The 24,141-nt window shown below is 44.0% G+C and overlaps 2 protein-coding genes, 1 long non-coding RNA gene and 1 pseudogene across 4 annotated transcripts in view; 2 read left to right on the top strand and 2 right to left on the bottom strand.

Annotated features, from left to right (window-relative positions):
* CNOT8 (CCR4-NOT transcription complex subunit 8) overlaps nucleotides 1-10,607 on the bottom strand; it is a 28,202-nt gene extending 17,595 nt beyond the window's left edge. The window contains exon 1 of the mRNA XM_029216066.1: nucleotides 10,592-10,607. The gene's annotated coding sequence lies outside the window, so the exon portion shown is untranslated. The remainder of the gene's footprint in view (nucleotides 1-10,591) is intronic.
* Nucleotides 3,587-24,141, top strand: part of FAXDC2 (fatty acid hydroxylase domain containing 2) — a 28,677-nt gene continuing 8,122 nt past the window's right edge. Inside the window, exons 1-5 of one of the 2 annotated variants that reach the window (XM_029216062.1) lie at nucleotides 3,587-3,720; nucleotides 15,302-15,349; nucleotides 17,379-17,470; nucleotides 17,602-17,705; nucleotides 21,015-21,136. In XM_029216062.1, the coding sequence (XP_029071895.1) occupies nucleotides 15,302-15,349; nucleotides 17,379-17,470; nucleotides 17,602-17,705; nucleotides 21,015-21,136 (366 nt within the window). In that variant the 5' untranslated portion in view covers nucleotides 3,587-3,720. Of the gene's footprint in view, nucleotides 3,721-15,301; nucleotides 15,350-16,586; nucleotides 17,145-17,378; nucleotides 17,471-17,601; nucleotides 17,706-21,014; nucleotides 21,137-24,141 lie in introns of those variants that run through there. The other variant, XM_029216063.1, reaches the window with a different exon arrangement.
* Nucleotides 12,242-13,302, top strand: LOC114891770 (annotated as a pseudogene).
* LOC114891771 lies at nucleotides 14,636-21,027 on the bottom strand. Its single transcript, XR_003792599.1, has 3 exons — nucleotides 18,966-21,027; nucleotides 17,190-17,524; nucleotides 14,636-14,848 (listed from the first exon to the last, which is right to left on the bottom strand). It is a non-coding gene; the product is annotated as an uncharacterized LOC114891771 (long non-coding RNA).

The following is a 24,141-nucleotide window of genomic DNA, read 5'->3' as shown; positions in this document are numbered from 1 at the left end:
AGAGGCATGAGCAGTTGGGAGCAGTAAAAGGATTAGAAATGAGTTTTCTGTGTTAGAGGTAGTGAAAGGCCAGGGCAGCCGCCAAGAGGTGGAGCAAAGGCAGAGTGGCTCCACAGGAAAGCAGAGGCCCCGTGAGCCTAAAGGCTGGGAGGCTTTAAACTGCACTCTGTTCAAAGTGCATCAGGAAACCCAGAAGGATTTTACTTACAGGAATGACCTGATCCAATCTATGTTTGTTTTTTGTTTTGTTTTTTGGGTTCTTTTGGCCACACGGCATGTGGGATCTTAATACCCCGACCAGGGATTGAACCCATCCGTGGCCCCTGCACTGGAAGCGCTGAGTCTTAACCACTGGACTGCCAGGGAAGTCCCCCGATCTATGTTTTTAAAGATTACCTTAAAAAAATAAATAAATAGGGACTTCCCTGGTGGCGCAGTGGTTGAGAATCTGCCTGCCAGTGCAGGGGACACAGGCTCGATCCCTGGTCCAGAAAGATCCCACGTGCCGTGGAGCAACTAAGCCTGTGCACCACAACTACTGAGCCCACGTGCCACAACTAGTGAAGCCCGCGCGCCTAGAGCCCGAGCTCCGCAACAAAAGAAGCCACCGCAACAAGAAGCTCGCGCACCACAGCAAAGAGTAGCCCCTGCTCGCCGCAACTAGAGAAAGCCCGCACACAGCAACGAAGACCCAACACAGCCAAAAATTAATTAAATAAATAAATAAATAAAAGATTACCTTGACTCTCAGGGTCAGAGAATGGAGTAAAGGCAGAGACATCTTAATTTTTTTTATTTGAATTACAGTAAATTTGATAAGAAAAGAAAGCTAGCTTCCCCCAGGCATGATAAATATGTTGCCTATGGAAATATTTGATGACAACTTAGGTAATTTTATTAGGTGGGTCTGACTAAGAGTTACTTGCCACTACTTCTTTCGATTTTTGTTACTGTGAAACTCATCAAAGCTGCTAACTGAATATTCAGTACTTTATAAAGAAGAAAGTTGATCTCTGCCTGTACAGAGCAAGGCAAACAGAAATACAAGCCAATGGAAAGAGAGCACATCAATATAGCTAAGAGTAAAACTTTTACTTTGGGACTCTCTAGTCACTTCTAAAGCTCTCTTCTCTAGCTGTCCCTTCCTCTCCCTGTTCGTGAACGTAACAAACCCATCTCTGGTGTTACAGCCAGATCTCAAAATCCCCTGTGATTTTTTTTTTTTTTTTAATGTGACCAGTGTTGAGAATCTTGTTTTGAACTTCTGTAACATTCTGTCATTTTCTAGGAGCAATGGGATCCAAAGGCTTCAGAATATCTCTGAAGTTTCTAACCAGATGTGTTTGTTTGTGGGATAAGGGATATATTCCAGAAAAATTGGTAAACACAGTTGTAAGTCTCAACTCCATTAGAAATAGAATGGGCCTCAGAGATCCTCTAATCCAACTGGCTCATTTGACAGATGAAGAAACTGAGACTCAGAGAGGCCGAGGTCACAAAGCTGGTCAGTGGCAGTGCTCAGTTTGAACCCAGATCTACCTTCTTCCAGGATCTCAGGGCCTCTCCTCCTTTAAAGGAGATCAGCTAAGGGAGGGGCCATCTTACACAACCTTGAAGTAACAGGAAAGCTAAGCAAGTCCTCAAAATTAGAATGGAGAGAAAACCCAGAGGACCAGAGAGATATTCTCGCAAGCTCTACCGAGAACCTACTATGTGTGAGAGTTATTAGAGCCATGAAGATACATAAAGCTCCTATTTGACCCGATTACAGAAAAAATTACCTGCTACTCTAGGGAGTGTTGAACACATAAGCTAAGAAAGTTCAGAAAGAAAAGAACAAGTGATTTCCCTTGTGGTGCAGTGGTTAAGAATCCGCCTGCCAATGCAGGGTACATGGGTTTGAGCCCTGATCCGGGAAGATCCCACATGCCACAGAGCAATTAAGTCCGTGCGCCACAACTACTGAGCCTGCGCTCTAGAGCCTAGGAGCCACAACTACTGAGCCCACGTGCCACAACTACTGAAGCCCGCACGCCTAGGGCCTGTGCTCCGCAACAAGAGAAGCCACCGCGATGAGAAGCCTGTTCACCACAGTGAAGAGTAGCCCCCGCTCACCGCAACTAGAGAAAGCCCACGTGCAGCAACGAAGACCCAACGCAGCGAAAAATAAAATAAATAAATTTATATATAAAAAAAAAAGAACCAGAGGCAGAGTAGTGGTCTTGGACAAGGAAGGAAATTCTGGGTGGGAGGATTAGTATAAGCAATTACTTGGAGGTAGGCATGACAGGAAATAGAAAAAATTTTTCTGTACATAGCGATCAATAAATATTTGCACATGACAGTGATGCTTAGAGCATAGGAAAATAGGAAGTAGTGAGGAATAATGTTATATGAGAGGAGCTAGATTAAGGCGGGCCTTGGAAGTGAGGTAGCAAAGGTCTGATCAGGGCATAAGGCAGACTTGGATGGCCAGGAATATGTACATTATGCAAATATCTGGAATATTGAAAAAAATATTGGTACCTCTAAAAGGAGAGATGATGAAAAACAGGAACAAGTTGTACAAAATAAAATTTGTAACAAACACTGAATGTTTACTGAGCTTTGTGCTGTGCAAGGAGTTAGGGAAAGATGACTAAGATATGGTCCTTTATTGGCCACATAAAGTATGACACATCTAGACACCGGGACAGCACTCAGCCTTAAAAAGAACATTGTAGCTCTTAAAGGTACTATATGGAACAATCTCCATATGTGCGTGCTAAGCGAAAAGAGCAACGAGCGTAACAAGCATATATGGTAAGCTGTTTCTAAAGATGGGGAGATATATATGTTTCTATTTACAGAGACAAGCTCTGGATGGATATACAAAACACTCGTCCCAGGGGTTGCCTCTCGGGAGAAGCAGAGGACTGGGAAGGAGTAAAAAAAGACTTGCTTTTTACTGTACACTCTTTTGACCCTTTTGTTTTTTATATTAGACATTATTAGCTATTCAAAAATAATTTTTAGAAATTTAAAAATAAAAGCTCACTTCTTTTTCAAAGGTCTCACCTTTTTACATCACAGGTCATCCTGTATTCTAATTTCACCTGTTTCAAAGTGTAAACTTCACCTCTCCAGGGGTTCCTTTCCTGCATCTAGACTGAACAGTAGTAGTTGATACATCTCGCCTCCCTTGGCTGTCCTCAGCAGCAACAGAAGCAATCAAAAATGAGAAAATGAGGCCCTGTGGTCCATGTCACCTTTTTATTCACTTGAACTGCCCATCTTCTGCCTTCAACATGATCTGACACCCATGCCTCTTATCGAAACTGCCTCCTAGGGGACCGTGACATCTTCTTAAGCTGAGGAAGATGCGGGAAGTTTTTAAAAAGAAGAAAAACAAGCCCAGAGGTCAGTCAAATGTGCTTTTTCCAGCTCTGGCTTGAACTGCGCATTTCCTCTCAGCTTTCAGGAGATGTCCTTTGGCAAGAAAGGCGCTTTTGTCTCTCGTCAAAACAGACCCAAATTCTTTCTCCCGTCACGTGCCTGGCCGGAGCCAGTAGGCTGCTCCGTAGCATGATCACCTTGGCCAGCCTCCCAGCCTACCGACTAATAACAGGGTGAGGCGGCAGCACAGCGACAGCAGCTGCCAACGTCGGGGCTGAAGGAAGAGAAAGCGGGCTTGAGCTGTGCCAGGACCTTGGAGGAGCTGGGAAACAGCCCACTGCAGAGGTGAGCGGGAGCTGCTGGGCAGGGAAGCTGGTCGCCAAGGTCAGGACGCGTCCAAGTTCACTTAAAGAAAGGCAAAGCATACCCTTCTCACCTCTGCCACCTCTCTGTCCTCTCCACTTACAGGGCAGGTGAGATCTGCCTCTGAACAATGTCCTGGGATGTTTTCTTAGTACACAGAGTCCCTTTCTGTCTCACTAATGTCTGCCGTCCTCTGCCCATGTTTGTATAATCTACCTCCTCCGTAGTCTTGTTTTTCTAGCAATTGACAGGTAATTCTGTCAAACGGACTCGCTTTGGCTTCAAAACCACGTGAAAGAGAAAATCCCAAATCAGAACTCGAAAATCCTACTGGAAAAAGACTGCCAGGAAGCAACTGTGGTTGAATTGCTTCTCCTCTCTAACCTGCCAGGGTCACCTGGAAGGGATGGGGTCAATTACAACAGTCTTAAAATTGCAAAGGCCCCAGGGCAATGTGGGGACTAGAAGGTGGACAACCATGTCAAAGCTGTTTTGATCGACATACCGGGATTTATCAACAGACGCTCCACTTTCAGACTTGCTGATGTCCTGGTAGTAGCTCAGGGAGGATTCCCACAGAGGTTACCGAGGGAGAGGAATACAGTGTGTGTAGATGGGTGTGAACAATGGGCCACTGGTTTTCAGGATGCTATACAGGTCTTTGGGGGCATAAGGCAAGCAAGACAAGACAGAGACTTGTAGGGTGCTTCAGTTTCATATGCAATTCCAACTAACTTTCTCTGGCTGGGATATAAAGATTCAATTCAATTTGGTAAAACAAATGCTCTGAGCGTTAGCTTCTGACCTTAGAAAGGTAAGTGTGTAGTATAGGAAAAGGTGATGAAACGTTCAAGAGCAAATGTTGGACACATTCTGAGGGCAAAAAATAAGGCTTTTAATTCTTTTCCCCGTCTTTCGTTTATTCAACAAATATTTCCTGAGTGTCTGCTACATGCCAGGTTTGTGTTTGGTACTGTGGATCTCGTAGTAAACAAAATAGGCAGGCTTTCAGCTTCACGGGCATGCAGTCAACTGGGGCAGTAAATCATAAAGGGTATAAGTACCCAAGGCAAAAGCAGTGAAGGGAGCATTGCTAAAACTGTCCAGAGGGAGTAATTTTTGTCTCAAAATTCAACCTTTTCCTTCATGCATTTTACCTTCTTGAATGAGTATCTTTCCCCTCTGTAAAAGTCTCACGTACGTACAGACCTTGGGCATAGCAGTTCCTCGAAACCCTCTTCATCAGAGGCTTTAAGCTAGAGGCAGGCTGTTCAGTTTTTCCCAAGAATACAAGCAGCCTGAGAACAGAGGCTGAAGTAATGGGAGTTTCAGTCCTCAGGAGAGTAGTCCTGTCCCGTATGAAACAGAATTTATGCTATTCTGAAAACACATGTGGCACCAGGCAAAGTGTTAGGAAGCCTGGATTTTGCCAGAAACTGTGTGGAGTTTGGAACAAGTCAGTTCTGCTATCTAAGCCTATCTCTTTAGCGATAAAAATGGAAGGAGTAGACCAGATGGTCCATCAGGTCTTTTTTTTTTTTTTCTGATAATTTCATGAGATATTTACAAAGAAACCATGCACATTCACATAAAGATAATATATCTTGTACCTATAAAATGGGAACCTTCATCAACCGTGCAGAATATCCAGGAAGCTAGAATCTGAAAGAATCAGGCTGCAGACAAATACAAATTAAAATTAAACTGTCTACTTCTCCCACCCTCATCCCATTCCCCTCCCCTGTCTTCAGATTTTTTTAGGTTGTGAACATGCACTATAGGCTCACTGTGCCATTTACCTAGATTGGGGATTCTGCAATAAATCACTGCTTTCAAAACAACCAAACTAAAAAGTATCTAATTTGGATAATCTTATAATATCTATCGAAATCCCTTTAAGGGAGAATCAATTCATTGTTATTAAGTATTAGAATATTTACTTTTAGTGCATTTAATTTCTTTCTCTCTCTGAATGCATTCTCATCATAAATGTTATTTCATATCCTCCTCCTACATACTTTCTCACTTGGAAAATCAAAGTTATATAGTATTACATTATTAAATAGGACCAAGAAGCATGTCTTATTCATGTTTGTATCCTCTGTAGCTAGCATTGTATCTGGCACACAATAAATATTTCTTGAAAGAATGATTATTACCTTAGAAAAACCATGCTCTATTTTACCTTTTGTATTAAAAAAAAAAAAGCACACACACACAATATCTAATCCATTGTTTGTGGCTGATAGAGGCTGATCTCATTGCTTTGTGTCCTTTTACAATCCAAATGCCCACCCCGCATTCACCAACATCAGCACATTCTATACCTTTTGCAGACTTAATCGGTATAATGAGCACTGAATTCAAGTTCTGCCACTAAATAACTGTGTAATTTGAAGCTGAATAATGAAGATTTCTATGCCTCCATTTCTTCAAATGGAACATAGGGGCATCAGAATAGATGAGCTTAAGACAACTTCTAGCTCTTAGATGGGAGACTTCAAAAGGTAGAGAAAAAGAGAGGAGGTATCATAAAAATGTAATGATTATAGTACCTTAACATAGTAAATATTTAATAATTGTTATTGTTGATTTTGTTTGCCAAAATTTCTAACTTGAACAATACCACTGGCAAACAATGTCAAGGAAATTCTTTGGGTGAAGACACATCGGCCCACCATGTTTGAGGTTGAGAACCTTTCTGACTGACTCTGTTCAGTTAAAACTGAAAACAAGTCTACAGAGGTAGAGAGGCACAGAAAACAAGCTGCTTTATCATAAAATATTCAGAAGAATGATACGGTTGTGTAGCTTAGAGGAGTCAGCTGCCTAGACAAACATCTCAGGAAATAGCATGTGGGCCTATTGGCTTAGCCGAAGAAAAATGGCATATCAGGAAATGTTTCATTGCTTCTAATGAAGTCAGATGTCAACAGATAAATGCTATGACTCCTGCAGCCACAGGGCCTTCCTACCACCAAAAGATAAAGAGTTACTTTCCCTTTGACCTGAAGGCTGATGTTCCAAGGTCAAGCTTAGGTATCAGCCCCTAATCACTCAGTCTCAGCAAAGCAGTTTCTATGGCACGGACACAGCAGGCATCAACACCCTGCCTGTGGAGTCAACAGAGCCGCCTCCTCCCAGGGTCTTATTGTACTGACAGCCATCCTAGTCTCACTTAGGTGTTTAATTTTAATACCTACTTAATACTTTACATCCAGCCTCCATCTCAGAAGGGTTTGAGATAGCTTCCAATAAAAGGATATATGCAGTAGAATAGTTGCAGAAAAATAAAAACTGATTAGAACCCATCAGGCACTCAGTAAATACCTTTTATACTGTTTTGATGTGGGGGTGGGGGGCAGTGATCTGTAGAAAAAAGAACCAGGTGCTTTACTGCTATTGCTTCGCTTTTGGACCATGTAAAATCATTACCAAAAAAAAAAAAAAAGAAGAAGAAGAATAAACAGGGCACTGGTCCTTGTCGTAGTTACCTTTAATAATCTAATGAATGCTATGAATATGAAAAATGAAATTTCAGGGGAGACAAAGATTTCCCTAAGCCCTTAAGGAACTGCAATTAATATGATGAAGAGTAAAGTAAAAATGAATTACTCTGTGAATCTTCAATAAAATATTTCCTATGAATGAGCACTGAATTCATTTAAAATTTTTTAATATTTCTGTAATTTTCTGAATAGGTAAAATATACTCATGGTACAAAATTCAAAAGGCAAAAAATAAGGCACGTGGTAGAAAGATAGCCTTCCTTCTGCCTTGACCCCCAGCCACCGAATTCACCTCACCAGAAGCCACCACTGTAACCAATTTCTTATATATTCTTCCAGCAATAGTCTAATATTTTATGTATTATTCTATGTATACATAAACAGCACACACACACACACACACACACACACACACACACACACGTTCCACACATTACTTTTTCACCTAAGAGTTCTGGAAAGTACACATAGGGCTGCCTTATTCCTTTAATGGCTACAGAATATTTCATTACTAGATGTACTATAATTACTTAACCAACGCTTTATTGACGGAATTCAAGGTGTTTCCAATTCTTAGTCATTAAAAACAATGCCACAATGAACATCCTTGGACACACATCATTTTTTATATACTGGATTATATAAAAGGAAAAAAAATCCCAAGAAGTATAATTGAGCATTAAATTTAACTCTGAAATTACAGGCAGCCAAAGCAAAAAGGGGTGAGAAGGACCAAAATGGATTGCCTTTTTGCATTCCACAAGTAAGCATACCACTTCTTCCAAAGAGGAGAACTTCTTTTAAAAAAAAAAAAAATTAATTTTTTTTATTGACGTATAGTTGATTTACAATGTTGTGTTAATTTCTGCTGTACAGCAAAGTGATTCAATTATACATATATATACATTCTTTCTTTTATATTCTTTTCCACTATGGTTTATCATAGAATATTGAATATAGTTCCCTGTGCTATACAGTAGGACCTTGTTGTTTATCCATTCTCTCTCTATGTATTAGTTTGCATCTGTTAACCCCAAACTCCCAATCCATCCCTCCCCCATCCTCCTCCCCCTTAGCAACCACAAGTTTGCTCCCAAAGAGGAAAACTCCTGTGCACTAATTTCTTTATAAGAATTTATCAGCTGTATTTTCATAAAAAGTGCACTACTTCATTTGGGGAACTAAATAACGGGGTAAGGAATATATTCTATGGCAGTTTTGATATTCATGTGGCAGATTCTTACATCTATATTGATTTAAAAATAAAAAGTATGATATAACTAAAACCCAGCATTCCTTGGATAAGGTAAAATGCATTTAGGAGGAAAAGGCTTGGTTGTAAGGTTGGAGACCACGAGAAAGCCTGGGCACTGTCCTCCTTTAAAGATTTCTTGGGCATGCCAGATCTCCTGCCCTACTCAGTGTTTTCTTAGCTCTGGACCAGAACTTAGGCTAGCACTTTTCATATGGATTTTTGTAATGATGGGTTCATGTACCTAGACTGAGAGTTTGCACCTCCAGGAATCCTTGTACATAGTAAGTTCTTCGTAAATTTTCCTGGAAGGAATAGAGGAGCTTCAAAAGATCAAAGACCGTGTCTTATTAGCTTTGCAAGCTCTTGGCAAAGATAACGGTGATGATAAGATGTGGGGGGGGGGGGGGGGAGCTAGATGAGACTTTGACTTGTAAGTGAAGTTCCTGTGACATGGCATGGCAAAAAGAGTCCTGGTAGCTAAAGAAACAAACAGGCAAACAAAGAAACAAACCCCAAATCCCCTCAGCCTCCATCCCAAACAGGATGGATATCTCGACAGGGTCCACAGAGCCTTTCACCCTTCCTAACAAGCACTGAGGAGGGAAATGCATGGTGATGTGAAGGGTCTACCTTTCTGCACATGGTTTGCAGATATTAAGATCTCCAAGTCGTTCCCAACTTGAGGTGTTTCCTTTAATATTTGGTTCCTTGTCATTAAGACACTTTACAGGCTTAGCCCCCAAAGTACCTAGCACAACTAGGTACTTAAAGATCTGTGCTTTCTGGGACTCCAGGCAGAAGGCAAACCGCCAGATTGAAAATGACCCTGCTTCATCCCAGAATTCTACCACTGTGTGAAAGGTAACTTCATGAATGGGCCCGTATCCATCTTGAGGATGTGGGCCAAACTTGGGAATTGGGCCAATAGGAATTGTTCAGCACAATGAAGAGGGAGAAAATCACTTTTTTTTTTTTTTTTTTTGAAAATCACTACTTAAAGGAGAATTCTTAAGGACCTACTGTATACCACGGTGAACTCTACTCAATACTCTGTAATGGCCTATATGGGAAAAGATCTAAAAGAAGAGTGGATGTATGTATATGTATAACTGATTCACTTTTCTGTACATCTGAAACTAACACAACACCGTAAATCAACTATACTCCAAAATATAATTTTAAACATCTTTTAAAAAGGAGAATTCTTGGGAATCCTTATAAATTCAGGTTACTGAGTAACATCTGTTGTCCCCAATGTGGGGCAGGGCTGTTTACCATAGTTTGGGGCTGAGACTTGTCATCCTGAAACGCTTGTGCAGTTATCCTCTGGAAGCCTCAGGCGGTACAGAATATGACTATAGAGCACCCCTAACACTCAGGTAAGCAAAGGAATCCTGACTGCCCTCCTGGGTCAGAACAGGGAGTGAATGCCTGCACCTTCACTTTATTCCTTCTCTTCTGTTGTGTGTTTTTCTTTCTTTTTTTTTGAGAAGTCAGCACAAGGCGGAGCTCCACACCTCCAAGCTACAGCAGGTTCTCCTGCTGCCGGCCAGGTAACAGAGGGTGCTGGAGGAGGGAGTGGAGGTGACAAAGAAGCAGGCCTGGGGGGGTGGGGCTGAGGGGGCTATAGTGTGGCTGAAATCCATTCCCCTGCCTCCAGGTAGAGACTGGGCTGACACTGCACCAAACATTCAGGTGCCTTTTCTTAAACCAGATGCTATCTCCCTGACCGGGAATCAAACCTCCCGGTATTTCTCCCTGACAGGCTTTTCCTCTGAGCTGACTGCCTCCCTTCTGCTGTGATGTGATTCACAGTGGAGCTGGTGAGCAGCTTATCACCTCCCTCTGCTGTCCTAACTTCTCAAACCCCTGGAGGCACTTTATATGTCACCATTCCTCTCTTCCCTTTTCCAGCCTAAGTATTCTGTAAGAAATGAGGGTCAAGGGGAAGCTGTATTTCCTAAGGTCAAAGCTGGTAAAAATGCATCTAGAATAATAAAACCAAGCATAAACACCCACAAAAGAATAAAACATCCTTAGAGATATTGGAAGCTGGGCCTGATCCTGGCTCTGCCATCTATAAACTCACCTGGCCTCCTTTCTCTAGGTTCCTTCACCCTTGTCCCATGGCAGGACGATGAACTGTAACGCTCCTCTTCAGCCAGGTCATGACACTATTCGATAGCGACAATAATAAGTGTTGGTGAGGATGTAGAGAAGTTGGAACCTCATACATTACTACTGTTGGGAATGTAAAATGGTGTAACCACTTAACGTTCCTCAAAAAGTTAAATATAGTTACTATATGACCCAGCAATTCCACTCCTAGGCGTATATCCAGGAGAAATAAAAACGTGTCTACACAAAAACTTATGCAAAATTGTTCGTAACATTATTCATAACAGCCACAAAGTGGCAACAATCCCCATGTCCATCAACAGAGGCATGGATAAACAAAACATGATATATCCATATGACAGAATGTTATTTGTCAATAAAAAGGAGTGAAGTACTGATAGATACCACAACATGGATGAACCTTGAAAACATTATGCTAAGTATAAGAAGCCAACCACAAAGGACAACATATTGTAGGATTCCATTAACATGAAATGTCCAGAAGAGGCAATTCCACAGAAACAGAAAGTGGATTAGCGATTATCGCGGGCTAGAGGTGGGTGAGGATAGGGAGACAGGAAATTCATGGCTAAAGCGTGTAGGAGTTCTCTTGGGATAATGAAAATATTCAAAAACTGACTGTGATGATGAATGCACAACTCTGAATATACTAAAAGCCATATATATGTACACTTAAATGGGTAAATTGTATTGTATGTGAATTTTATATCAATAAAGATGTTTTTAAAAAGAACAAATACAATTTTAAAGTCTCATCAGCAGAGCATGTGGCCAAACTTTTGGAATTTTGTCACGCTGGCAGGTGAGAAATAATATCTTATTATAGTTTTAATTCACATTTCTCTTATTATGGAGGAAGTTCAGCATCTTTTCAGTTTAGAGTCCATTGATATTGATTTCTTTTTATTATATACTAAATTCCCATGTATATTTTAAGGTCTATTTGCAGACTTTCTAATCTGTTGTATATGTCTGCCTACTCATGCGCTAGCACACAATTTCAACTATTAAAACTTTATGGTGGGACTTCCCTGGTGGCGCAGTGGTTAAGAATCAGCCTGCCAGTGCAGGGGACATGGGTTCGAGCCCTGGTCCAGGAAGATCTCACATGCCACGGAGCAATTAAGCCTGTGTGCCACAACTACTGAGCCTGCACTCTAGAGCCCACGAGCCACAACTACTGAAGTCCATGCGCCTAGAGCCCGTGCTCTGCAACAAGAGAAGCCACTACAATGAGAAGCCTGTGCACCTCAACGAAGAGTAGCCCCCACTCTCAGCAAGTAGAGAAGCCTGCGCGCAGCAACAAAGACCCAACGCAGCCAAAAATAAATTAATTAAATAAAAATTTAAAAAAAAAGAAAAAACTTTATGGTGGGACTTCCCTAGTGGTGCAGTAGTTAAGAATCTGCCTGCCAATGCAGGGGACACAGGTTTGAGCCCTGGTCCAGGAAGATCCCACATGCCACGGAGCAACTAAGCCCCTGAGCCACAACTACTGAGCCTGCGCTCTACAGCCCGCGAGCCACAACTACTGAGCCCGCGTGCCACAACTACTGAAGCCCGCGTGCCTAGAGCCCGTGCTCCGCAACAAGAGAAGCCACCACAATGAGAAGCCGTGCACCGCAACGAAGAGTAGACCCCGCTTGCCACAAGTAGACAAAGCCTGTGTGCAGCAACGAAGACCTAACGCAGCCAAAACTAAAATAAATAAATAAACTTATTACAAAAAAACCTTTATGGTAAGACAAGTAGGGGGACAGTCAACCAAGTCAAGCTGGGCAGCAACTCAGGGTAAGTGCAATCCCCAAGCACCCTCCCATCAAACCCAGCCACCGTCCCAGGCTGTCACCTTCACAGAGAAGTCATGGCTTTATTTCAAATATGGAGAAACACAAAGTTTGTTGCAAAACACTTAATAGAAATGCCAAGAAATGTGATAAAGAAGAGACTGAAAAAGGCCAAGATCTAAAAGGTCATTCAGATTGGCACAGAGAAGTCACAAGAACACACTCTAAAGACACAAACCATCAGAAAAACCTAGCACTTAATTTTGTGAGAATAAAGCCTAGGGTAAATGCTGTGGCAGCTGGAGACCAAACTGCAGTAGCAGTAAGCAAAGGCAAGTCTGGCAGGTGTAGTCAGATCTTTGGATGCTACATTGAAGAGTATGAACACGGACAAAGACTTCTGCCTTGAAGGACAATTTGAACACCGGTTTGAAACACTGGAGGTTCAAATGCAACAAATGGAAGACACAATGAATAGCATTTCAACCCTAACACCACCACAAAGCCAAGACGCTATGTCTCTTCAAGAAACACACCAACAGCAACAACAACAAAAAGAAACAGCAGATGGCACTGGCCTTGACCTCACTATGGAGCCACCGCAGGGTCAGTCAGGTGGTGTTGGCACAAGAACAGGATGAACTGTCAGAGAAGTACCCACATCCGTGATCAAGTGTAAGGTGTAAAGAACTGATGCTTCTGAAATATTCCCTGGGTGTATATGTATATGAATGTGTTACACTACAGTTACGTTGGAAACACTGCCCGAGTCAGCACGCATACTTGTCTACAATGCTTTCTTTTGGTTTGCTGTACCTTGAAAATACACTGGAAAATTCCAGAAAGTTTCTACCTTGCCAGATTTTATAGTTCTGTGCAGTATGTGTGTAAGTGTGGAGGATACACTTTTGTAGATGTTTTTGACAGCATAGAACTAGCTTGTAGTAAAAGGAATATCGTCCTCAAAACTTAGATCAAAACTCTAGTACCGGGCTTCCCTGGTGGCGCAGTGGTTAAGAATCCACCTGCTTGGGCTTCCCTGGTGGCGCAGTGGTTGAGAGTCCTCCTGCCGATGCAGGGGACACGGGTTCAAGCCCTGGTCCGGGAAGATCCCACATGCCACGGAGCAACTAAGCCCGTGCGCCACAACTACGGAGCCTGCGAGCCACAACTACTGAAGCCCACGCACCTGGAACCCGTGCTCCACAAAGAAGCCACCGCAATGAAAGCCTGCATGCAGCAACGAAGACCCAATGCAGCTGTAAATTAATTAATTAATTAAAAATATTTTTTAAAAAAACCTCTAGTACCAAAGTATTGTATAATCTTTAGAATAAAGGTTTTTATTTTTTAAGTCAAAAAAGTTTATCTCTGTATGCATTGACTTGTGATGCATAAAAATAAAAGCAGGGAAAAGCACACTTAATATGTTGACATGGCTATAAAAAGAAACAAAATTCAGTTATTTGTAGTGAGGTGGATGGACCTAGAGTCTGTCATACAGAGTGAAGTAAGTCAGAAAGAGAAAAACAAATACCGTATGCTAACACATATATATGGAATCTAAAAAAAAATGGTTCTGATGAACCTAAGGGCAGGACAGGAATAAAGACACAGAAGTAGAGAATGGACTTGAGGACACGGGGAGGGGGAAGGGTAAGCTGGGACGAAGTGAGAGAGTGGCATGGACATATATACACTACCAAATGTAAAGTAGATAGCTAGTGGGAAGCAGCCACATAGCACAGGGAGATCATCTCCGTGCTTTGCGACCACCTAGAGGGGTGGGATAGGGAGGGTGGGAGGAAGACGCAAGAGGGAGGGGATATGGGGATATATGTATACGTGTAGCTGATTCACTTTGTTATACAGCAGAAACTAACACAACACTGTAAAGCAATTATACTCCAATAAAGATGTTAAAAAAAATATGTTTACGTGGCCAAAAATATCTCATTCAGCATATATTATGGACAATGCCATTTTTTATCCTTTTTGTTTCATTTTGCTAAGTATAGATGCAATTGGTTTTTAATCTGTGTTCACCACCTTTTGACATCAGAATTTTTATTCAGTTGTCTAATAACTACTATTTGGGTTCCTTAAAATAACTTTTATTTTGCATTTGATCGTTATCTTTATATAACCAGGAAAATTCTGCAACATCATATCAGAAAATAAAAATGATCAAGCCTTAATTTCTCCACTTATTAGATATTGGTTTTATTAAGACTTCCAGAAAGATTTACCCTGTCGTACTTTCAAATGGAGATCTCAAACGCGTTCCTAATTATTCTCCTTCTAGCCAGTTCTTGTTTGACAGCATTTTAGAAGGAGTTTCATGCACCGCATTCCTATCCATCTGCTGGGCCATAGAACCGTTGACTGGTTTCAGAAAAACCTTGGTTGTTGTTTTTAAACTGAAAAATAATAACAAAGAATACACAATTGAACCAACTCAAGTTAGAGCTACTCTTTAAGTCCTGGTTAAGAGTCCACTGATATTCTTTTATCTCACAGGAACAACTCTTTACTACCTTGAAGAAATGAGAAGAGCATAATTAAGTCTTTTAAAAAGCCTTATAATGTGTTTTAAGACCTGCTAGACCTAGTATCCCTCGTGCCCGTCCCTCCTCTACTCTTCTGCTGTATTCCTGGCTATTCTTGCTTATTTGCTTCTCCATGTAAATTTTAGAATCAGTTTGTCCACCAGGGTTTTTTTTTGGTGTTTGTAAAATCACTCCCAGGTGATTTTAATGAGTTGCCGGCATTAAAAACCACTGCTGGCCATTCACCTTGACTCTCTCTATTCCTTACTTCCTTGGTTGCATGTGAAAATGACATCCAGGCTCACCTGTGCTTTTTCATTCCAGATGAAGGGAGAAGCTGGAAGTGTGCCACACAATGAGAAGCAAAAGCAGGTAAACGCGAGCACCTCACCCACCAAACTGGTGAGAACGCAGCCAGTGACCCTTTCCACATCTGCGCCTGCAGCATAACTGACAACACCGCCCCCCCCCCCAAGGTTTCGGGATATAGCTGACACATCCGTGAAGTGCTCGCTTCAGTAGCTGAGCAGAATCACTTGACTCCAGCTGCCTGATTATAACTCAAGCCCCTTTGCCTGCATGAAGTTAGCTGAAGAGCCCCGTAGCTGTCCCACCAAGGTCTCTTGGCCCTTAGAATGCCCCAGGCTCAGGCCTTTGGAACCACCCCTTTCTACAGCTGCTCTGGGGACAAGAGAGGCCCACTGGGGGCTGGGAACTGGGGGGTGGGAACCAGCTGTTGAGCCCAGATAACTTCTGTGCTGCATGCTCCTTCCTGCCTTTCACAGAGACCTTTGTCCTGTCAATTTACCTGGCCCTCAGGCTGCTAGAGAGAGAAAACACCACGATCCCTGAAAACACATCTAATCTTACATGTGAAATCGAGGTTTTAAATCTGACTTGGCTTGATTTGATTAAACTAAAATGAAAAATTCCTAGTGAATCTGGAAAGCTCAGGAAAAGGGTCCTTTGAATCCTAAAAAAGGACTAATTGCCAAAGCCCAAGATGAACTGTCTGGCAAATTTGGGGGTGACCTTTGAACAGCCTGTATAAAAGAACAAGTTTCTGTGGTCTTGGCGATCCAGCCCTTAACGGGGGGAGACAGAGAGAGAGAGGGAAACAGACGGTCATTTTCAGAGCTCAGAGAGAGAGAAGGTCATTTTTCAAACCTCAGGACCCGAGTAGACCTTTAAAAACATTTCACTCGCCACGGAAAATGACTTACTAACTTCTGATCAAAAGTGGGATAGGGTAATCAGAGAAGAAAAGAGTCCATGCAGATTCAGGTTGCTCTGAATGAGTCAGTCAAAACGGTCTGCTCCTTTAGATCTCCAAAGGCTGGATTAAAACCTGGCCCCCTATTAGATCAGCTTCCCCTACAACAGTGTATGTGACCTGGTTCACTAACTGCACACACCCATAGGGACCACCACCTCCAGTCCTCTCCCATGGAAGAATATTAGCAGACTGCATCTGGGCGTAGAAACATAGGCTGTAATGGACATTTGTCATTCCTGCCCAAGGTACTTTAGAAATTGGTGACACACCTGGCAGCCAGGGTTTTCCTTCCGCAAGCCTGGGACCTGCTGGTTGACCATCGAGCTCGCAATGACCACTGTTTTAGGCTTTTGGAGGAGAACATGTAAGGACCGCCCAGTGATGGCCAGCGGTCTGTTCTTTGCCCCTAGAAGCCATCATTGTCCCGTTCAGCTGGCAGCCCAGACTAATATCTCCGGAAGGCAGAGGACATATTACAAGTCAGAAAATATGTTTATTTGCTCTTTTCTTCAAGGGCAAAAGGGTGATGGGCATGGGAAAACAGGCCTGGCTCAGGAACACAGTTGAAGTCCCCGTGGCCTCATCAAGGATTCTGCAGATCCTTCTGTGATGGCCATCCCAGCTCCGCCTGTCCATTGGAATTAGCTGGGGACCTTTAAAAGACAGGGAGGCCCAGCCCCACCTCCCCTGCCCCGGCAGAGACTCTTATGTAATCGGGCTGGGGAGTAACCTGGATACTGGGATTTTTTGAAAGCTCCCAGGTGATTCCAATGTACAAATAATCTGCATCTCTGTTCAACAAGAAGACTGGTCATGAAATCCCATGGCTCTTGGAAAGCTCACCTGTCCTTCTCTGGGTGATGAAATTGCATGCTAGATTCTCTGGATCAGGTTTGCTCTCTTCCCTCCCCCAACCTTAAGCTCTTTCATACTCACCTCCGCACACAGCCTGAGAGCTCTTGATAAGGAAGAGCCTTCCACGGAAGTTGGGAAAAGGTCAGCAGATGTGCCATGGTGGCACGATTGAGATCCTGATGGCACCTCACTCCTGCCGGGCTTCAGCAGTGAGCTGCGTGTGAAGGCAGGAGGCTTGCTGGGACCTGACGCTTTCTTGTCCTCCCCTAGGAGGGACACATCTGGGGCTCCATGAGGAGGACGGCTTTCATCCTGGGCTCTGGCCTTCTCTTGCTTGTGGCCCTCTGGAACTCAGTGACATGGTGAGTCTTCTCGGCCAGCTCTAATTCGGGAGCTGGGGGCCGTGCGGTGGCGGTCTATGGGCAGAGCATGGATTTAGGAGCTGTCCACCCACCAGTCTTCACCCAGAAACATGAATGAGTTTTCTTTCAAGGCATCTTCAGAGATTTTGGGGTGCTTCTGGCTACTTCTGGCAAGCCCAGTGGGAGAGGCTGCTGTCTGCATTCGAAGGGAAGGAGTGGCTCCTCTACATTCTAGGTGAGATTCCCAGACCACCAGCACTTAGGGTTTGGGTACATGGTTATAGCTTAATTCTTTTTCTTTTGTTCTCTACTTTGGGACTTCTCAGTTTATTACTCTAAGGAATGAGGACTTAAAGTTTAAGGCAGTGGTAACCCCAGAGTGCTAAATTTGGGGGTTAATCTGGAATGGATGTTTAAGGATATCTAAGAAAAGAAGCTGAGACACCTCCTCCATCCCCCCAAATAGAAAAATAAAAAGAGAAATAGTTTGTGTGTAAACGAGTGCTTGTGAGAGCAGTAACCCTGCTTCTAGATGTCAGGTCCACAAGTGCAAAGGGCTGTTCTGTCTCATGTGAGGCTGTGTCCTTGGACCTGGTGCAATCTAGCTAGCTCTTGGGCCTTGACAGCAAGTGTTCACTCAAAATGTAATTACCGACAGTGCCAAAGCCTGAAAGCAAGCTCAAAACATAGTAGAAGAAAAAACCCATTTTAACACAGGTATTTATGACAGCATTATCTACAATAGTGACTGTCCTCCGTCATACATTCATTCACTCACATAATATCTATTAAGTTATTCTGTGCCAAACTCATTTGTAGGATATAGAGATATTTAAGATAAAGTATTAAGGTAAAATGTCTACCCTATTAAAAAACTATGTCACCGTTTGACTGGAAGAAAATTAATAACTACAAAACAAACAAACCTCAACCAAAAACACTCTGTCACAGTCTAGAATGGGAGATTAAAAAAGTGTCAGTTGTCACAAAGCAAACATAGAAATAAAATGTTTCTGATGATTGTTTTCTTCTAGGAAGAGAACTCCGAAAATGGGCTGAATATTAAACATGACAGGTTAATGGAACCTTAAGCACTCGCTGAAAAGAACAATGCAGATTTGCAAATATACATGGGGAGAGTGGTGGGAAAACATTTTATATGTTTCTGTTACGATGACTGGAAAACCACCTATCACCTCAGGGATAAGCAAATACCAGAGAGAAAAAATATTTGCCATTTGAAATGTTAGAACTGGAAGACAGTTCAAGATCACCTCTTGTGATTTTCATTCGGTATATTCCTCCAGGAGCCCTTGGGTTGACACGTAGGCAGGCACCTCGAAGGGTGGCCCGCTAGGCAACCACCAACCTGACTTTTTTTTTTTTTTTCAAAATAAAGTTTCTTATTTCTGAGGATAAAAGTAAATACATGCTCACTGTTAAAAATAAAAATCACACAATTCAAATAAGCATAAAGAAGGTGAAAATCACCTACCTCTCATATCCACGAAATAAGCACTGTTAGTATACTGCATATTTGGTTAAATTTAAAAGACGTCTACTATTTTTTAAAATTTATTTATTTTTGGCTGCTTTTTTTGGATCTTCGTTGCTGCACACAGGTTTTCTCTAGTTGCAGAGAGAGGAGGCTAGTCTTCGTTGCGCTGTGCAGGCTTCTCATCGCGGTGGCTTCTCTTGTTGCGGAGCACAGGCTCTAGGTGCTCGAGCTTCAGGAGTTGTGGCATGCGGGCTCTAGAGTCCAGGCTCAGTAGTTGTGGCTCACGGGCTTGGCTGCTCCTTGGCATGTGGGATCTTCCCAGACCAGGGCTCGAACCCGTGTCCCCTGCATTGACAGGTGTATTCTTAACCACTGAGCCACCAGAGAAGTCCCGACATCTACTATTTTTTTTAACTTTTTTCATTGAATTGATTATGGACATCTTTCCATATCAACTGATACAGATTTGCTCAATATCGTAAGCTGTCCTGTCTATTCCATTGTGTGGAAATATTCTAATCAATTTAGTCCATTCTCTGGGAATTCGAGTGGTTAGGACTCCGTGCTTTCACTGCCGTGGCCTGGATTCAACCCCTGGTCAGGGAACTAAGATCTGGGACATTTAGGTTGCTTAAATGCTCTACTGTGCTTTTTTTTCAATTGCTGAGATGGGCATTTATGTGCACGAGTGTGTGTATGTCTTTTCTTTCTTCCCCTCTTTCTGTCTTTGTCTCTCTGTCTCTGTCTTAGTCTGTCACTCTGATCTTTTCCTCACTTCAGATACTGCCAAACTGCCCTGAGGATGTCTGAGCCAATCCCATTTCCTCACAGTGCTAGCCAAGTATTTTTCAGGTATCAACTACCACACGGCACAGTGATTGATGGAGCAAGAAGGGTACTGGAGGAAGAATGCAGAGACAGAGAATTAAGTTAAACACCCTTGCTCCTTGGAATATTGAAATTAGAGGAGGCGGCAAATCAAGGAAAAACAAAGTTAAAGAGTACAAGAGTTAGGTAACACTACAACGTCACTTGAATAACTGCCAACTGGGGTGGACAAAGTGCTTATTTGTTCACAGGAGGAGAACAGAAATACTTGGGATGACTTCACGGAAAAGTGGGATGTGGGGCAAAAAGCCCTATCTAAATTTGTGTTGATCGGTATTTTCTAAAATACCCCGCAGCACATCGGTTCTATCGGAGGTTAATGGGTGGGGAGACCATACGACTTATCATCGAAATGGGACATTTGTGAGAATAAAGGAGGAGGGGTTATTAATCATGATGGATATGATGGATACATACTGAAATTGTCCTGGGCAGACAGGGACGAATGGCCAGTCTATTCTCAGATGTTCTGAGAAGACAGAGTGCTGGGTAAAGAAAAGCCTGAGAAAGGGTGAATTTAACAAAGTCAAACAGGAATTCTCAGAGCTGTGACCACACTTGTCTGGACCCTGACTCTCCAAGAAGGTAGGGTGTGAAGACTGTTTTAACCAAGGAGCCCCCTGAGAGGTAGGTTTTCCACTTTGGAAAATGCTCACTGGACACCTGAAGTACCCCTGCTCATGTCCTCATAAGGTCATGGGGATTGGGGAACCCAAGTGCCTGTGGTGAGCTGTACCATACCAAACTCCTCCTCTGCTTCTCCCTTTGCTTCTCCCTTCCTCGGCTATTCTTAAAGGGCTCAGTGGGCACAGACACCCAAATGTCAACCGAACTTCATTTCTGTTTGGAGTGTATCATACATCTTACCATAGTTGTGTGTTGTTTTTTTCTCCAACCGCCTAGAAGGTTGTTGTCCCCGTTCTACAGCTAAGAAAAGAAATAGAGACACTCTTTAAGTGACCCATCCCAGTCCCCACAGCTGGTTTGTCACCCCCAGACTGAAGGCGGGCCCCCAGCCCCGAGCACCCAGACACCAAGGCCCTGGCAAGGGCCTGCCTACGACGCAGCCTCGGTTGCCACCGAGCACGTGTTCGGGGAATACGTGCGCCGCCAGCTCCTGAAGTCGTCCTGACGTTTCCTTCTTCTTCCCCACCTCAGGTGCCACCCAGGTGCCCGTTCTGCTCTTCTGGACCGTCAGTGGACTTCTACTGGTGGTTGACACAACTGGAAAGCCTAACTTCGTCTCCCGCTACCGAATTCAGGTCGGCAAGAATGACCCTGTAAGTGTTGCTGCAGCCTCTCCTGGTCAAGGCACAGAAAGCAGGGGCTAAAGCCACATTCTCCAAATTCTGCTGGCTGGCCCAGGAGAGACCGGGGCCGGTGGGAGCCAAGTGATTCTGTACAAGGCTCCCCCAGGTTAGAGGATTAGAGAGAGGAAATAATATGACATTAGCCAGCCAGCCAAGACTAATGTCAGTCAAGACTAACCTTCTGACTCCCAGGCCTGGCTCTCTACCTGCCCGTGCTGGCCTACGGCACTGTGGTCAGCATTTTAGGAACAGAAATGATTGTCTCAGCGCAGCACTGGACCGAGTCCCAGATATGTCAGGTAGGTCCCCGCCTATCCACGGGAGGAGGGACAGCAATAACTAGATGCTGAAAACACGGATAACAGCTGCCCTTGTGAGAGAGGGACACAGCTGCTGAAACAGCGCATAGCCCCACTATCATATTAATTGCGAATGTGTCGGTGGTGGCTGGTTTTTAAGCAGGTCCTCCTTCCTGATTATCCAGTACCACCAATAGTACGTAGGTCATCCATGGTAAACAAGGCCTGGACCTTGCTGACAAGGAACTCCTGGCCCCGAAGGAGAGAAAAAGCCAAGCACGTATCTTGGATGGACACAGGCCGGGGAATTGAGCCCCACCGTTCACTGCTCCCTGAGCCCGGCTTGCCCTGCTTAGCGCTCTGACAACCTCAGAAGCCTTTTCTTACACAACAAGGAAGAAGTTGATGGTTAAACCCAGATTTTTTTACCCCAGCTCCACCAAAACCACATCCTGGCTTCCTTCCCAGACAAGACAATCATTTTCTTTCTTTCTTTTTTTTTTTTTTATAAATTTACTTATTTATTTGTTTCTGTTTTTGGCTGCGTTGGGTCTTCGTTGCTGTGCGCAGGCTTTCTCTAGTTGTGGCGAGCGGGGGCTACTCTGCGTTGCGGTGCGCCGGCTTCTCATTGCACTGGCTTCTCTGGTTGCGGAGCACGGGCTCCAGGCTCTAGTTGTGGCACGTGGGCTCAGTAGTTGTGGCTCGTGGGCTCTAGAGCTCAGGCTCAGTAGTTGTGGCACACGGGCTTAGTTGCTCCGCGGCATGTGGGATCTTCCCGGACCAGGGCTCGAACCTGTGTCCCCTGCATCGGCAGGCAGATTCTTAACCACTGCGCCACCAGGGAAGCCCAGACAATCATTTTTAATTATCTGTCCAGGTGCCTGGGTGAGTCACCTCAGCTCTCAGGGAATTCTACCCAGGCCAGCACTCTAGAAAGCAGAGTGGCTGAGAAATAGTGCCCTTGATCCAGGCTTTCAGGACCGTCCCTTCCTGAACCAGAGCTACTGGCCTGGCTCACAGTTCCCCTCACTTGAGATGGCAGGGGCCTCCTCCATGTCCAGCTCAGCAGGCAGGGACCAGAGCCAAAGGGCTAAAGGCAGGGCTTGTTCCTTGAGAATGTTTCACCTGTCAGACCACGGAGGTCTCCTTACCAGGCACCACTGACTGAATGCGTACGTCTTCAAGGCCAAGTACGGTAAACATCTTCATCATTCAGAAGAGAAAACAGAGGCTCTGAAATGTGACATGGCTTAGAACCATGATTCACACTCAAGTTTTGTGACACCAGGGCTTGTGCCCTGAACCACTAGGCCACATCAGCTCTCAAGAGAATCACCTAGCGCAATAAACTTCACAGTCTACCATGAATGGAGGGCCACACAGGGAAGGTCTCGTGGCATTTGGCAGAAGCTGAGGTTCAGAAAAGATGCACTGACTAGTTCAAGGTTAGACTGTTCTTGGAAAGCTCGTCTCATCTGCTCCTACACTGTGCGCACCCTCAGGTAGTCACACAAGTAAGAAGGAAGCCCCAGATGCCATTTCGTCTTCGGCCCATTCCAAGAAGGTCTGACCCCTGACCTAAGACATCAGAAACAGGTCATCGAGTGGGACCTGAACGCAACGGCATTCATAGGACACCACCAGCCACCCCCGCCGCCCGGCTCTGGTTACCCTCCCACTCTCCCGGACTGGATGGCTAGTTCACGCCTCTCCTCCCTCCTCAGATCCTCAACACCTCTGCGCGTCACCTCCTCCCAGAGGGTGGCCTTGCCTTCAAGCAGAAGACAGCTCCCACAGCCGTGCACCACCGCAGCCTGGGGGCAGCACTTGTGCACACGCTCTGACTGCCCACCTGCTGCAGCCTGTGGCCTGTCTCTGGTCCTACTCCAGCCCGTTCCTCCACTGTCTGCACGCTACACCCAGCACCTCTTGTTTACTCCAGCAAGTTGCTCCAGCAATTCTTCCTTCTCTTTCTTTTGTCCTTTTTTTCCCTTCCTCTTCTGGATTTTACTCTCTGGCTTATTACAAACCTGCTATAATTTTTCCCAGCTTAAAGCCAAACAAAAACCAAAAACCTTGCGTCCATCTCCCATACTCACTCCCACTCATATTTTTGGTCCCCTTTGCAGCAAAGCTCTTTAAAGGGTTGTCTATACAGTTTCTGATTTCTCCCTGTCCACTGTCTTTTCCCAAAATTTCAGAATTATGAAAAATTGAAAACACATATACAGAAGTGGAAAAGGTAGTAGTACCCTGATCACTCATTTATATACCACCTAGATTCTCCAGTCTTGTCTTAAACATTTTACAATATGTGCTTTTTCTGTATATAAAACTATAAATATCTATGCATCTATAATTTTTTGCTTCATCATTTGAAGCTAAGTTCAGACACCATAAAACTCTAAATCCTTCAGCCTGCACCTCCTAAAATAATCACAAAACAATCCTCTCACCTCCTCTAGAAACCTCCTCGCATCAGGCCTTCACCTCCACCGCTCCACCACGATTGTCCTGGGCAAGGTCACCAGTGCTCCTGTCGCAGGCTTGTCTCATTAGACCTACCAGGGCTGTCTCCACAAGTTGCTCATGCCGCAGCCTGTTGTAGCTTCTTATACCGGCTGCCAAGGCCCCACTGTGTCCTCACAGCTCGCCACTCACCCCTTCACAGCCTCC

The sequence above is a fragment of the Monodon monoceros genome, unplaced genomic scaffold (genome assembly GCF_005190385.1).
Source record: "Monodon monoceros isolate NGI ecotype Baffin Bay Population unplaced genomic scaffold, NGI_Narwhal_1 Super_Scaffold_12, whole genome shotgun sequence".
In the NCBI taxonomy this organism is placed as follows: domain Eukaryota; kingdom Metazoa; phylum Chordata; class Mammalia; order Artiodactyla; family Monodontidae; genus Monodon; species Monodon monoceros.
The sequence above is the reverse complement of the archived record's forward strand: the minus strand, read 5'-3'. Positions and strand labels throughout refer to the sequence as shown.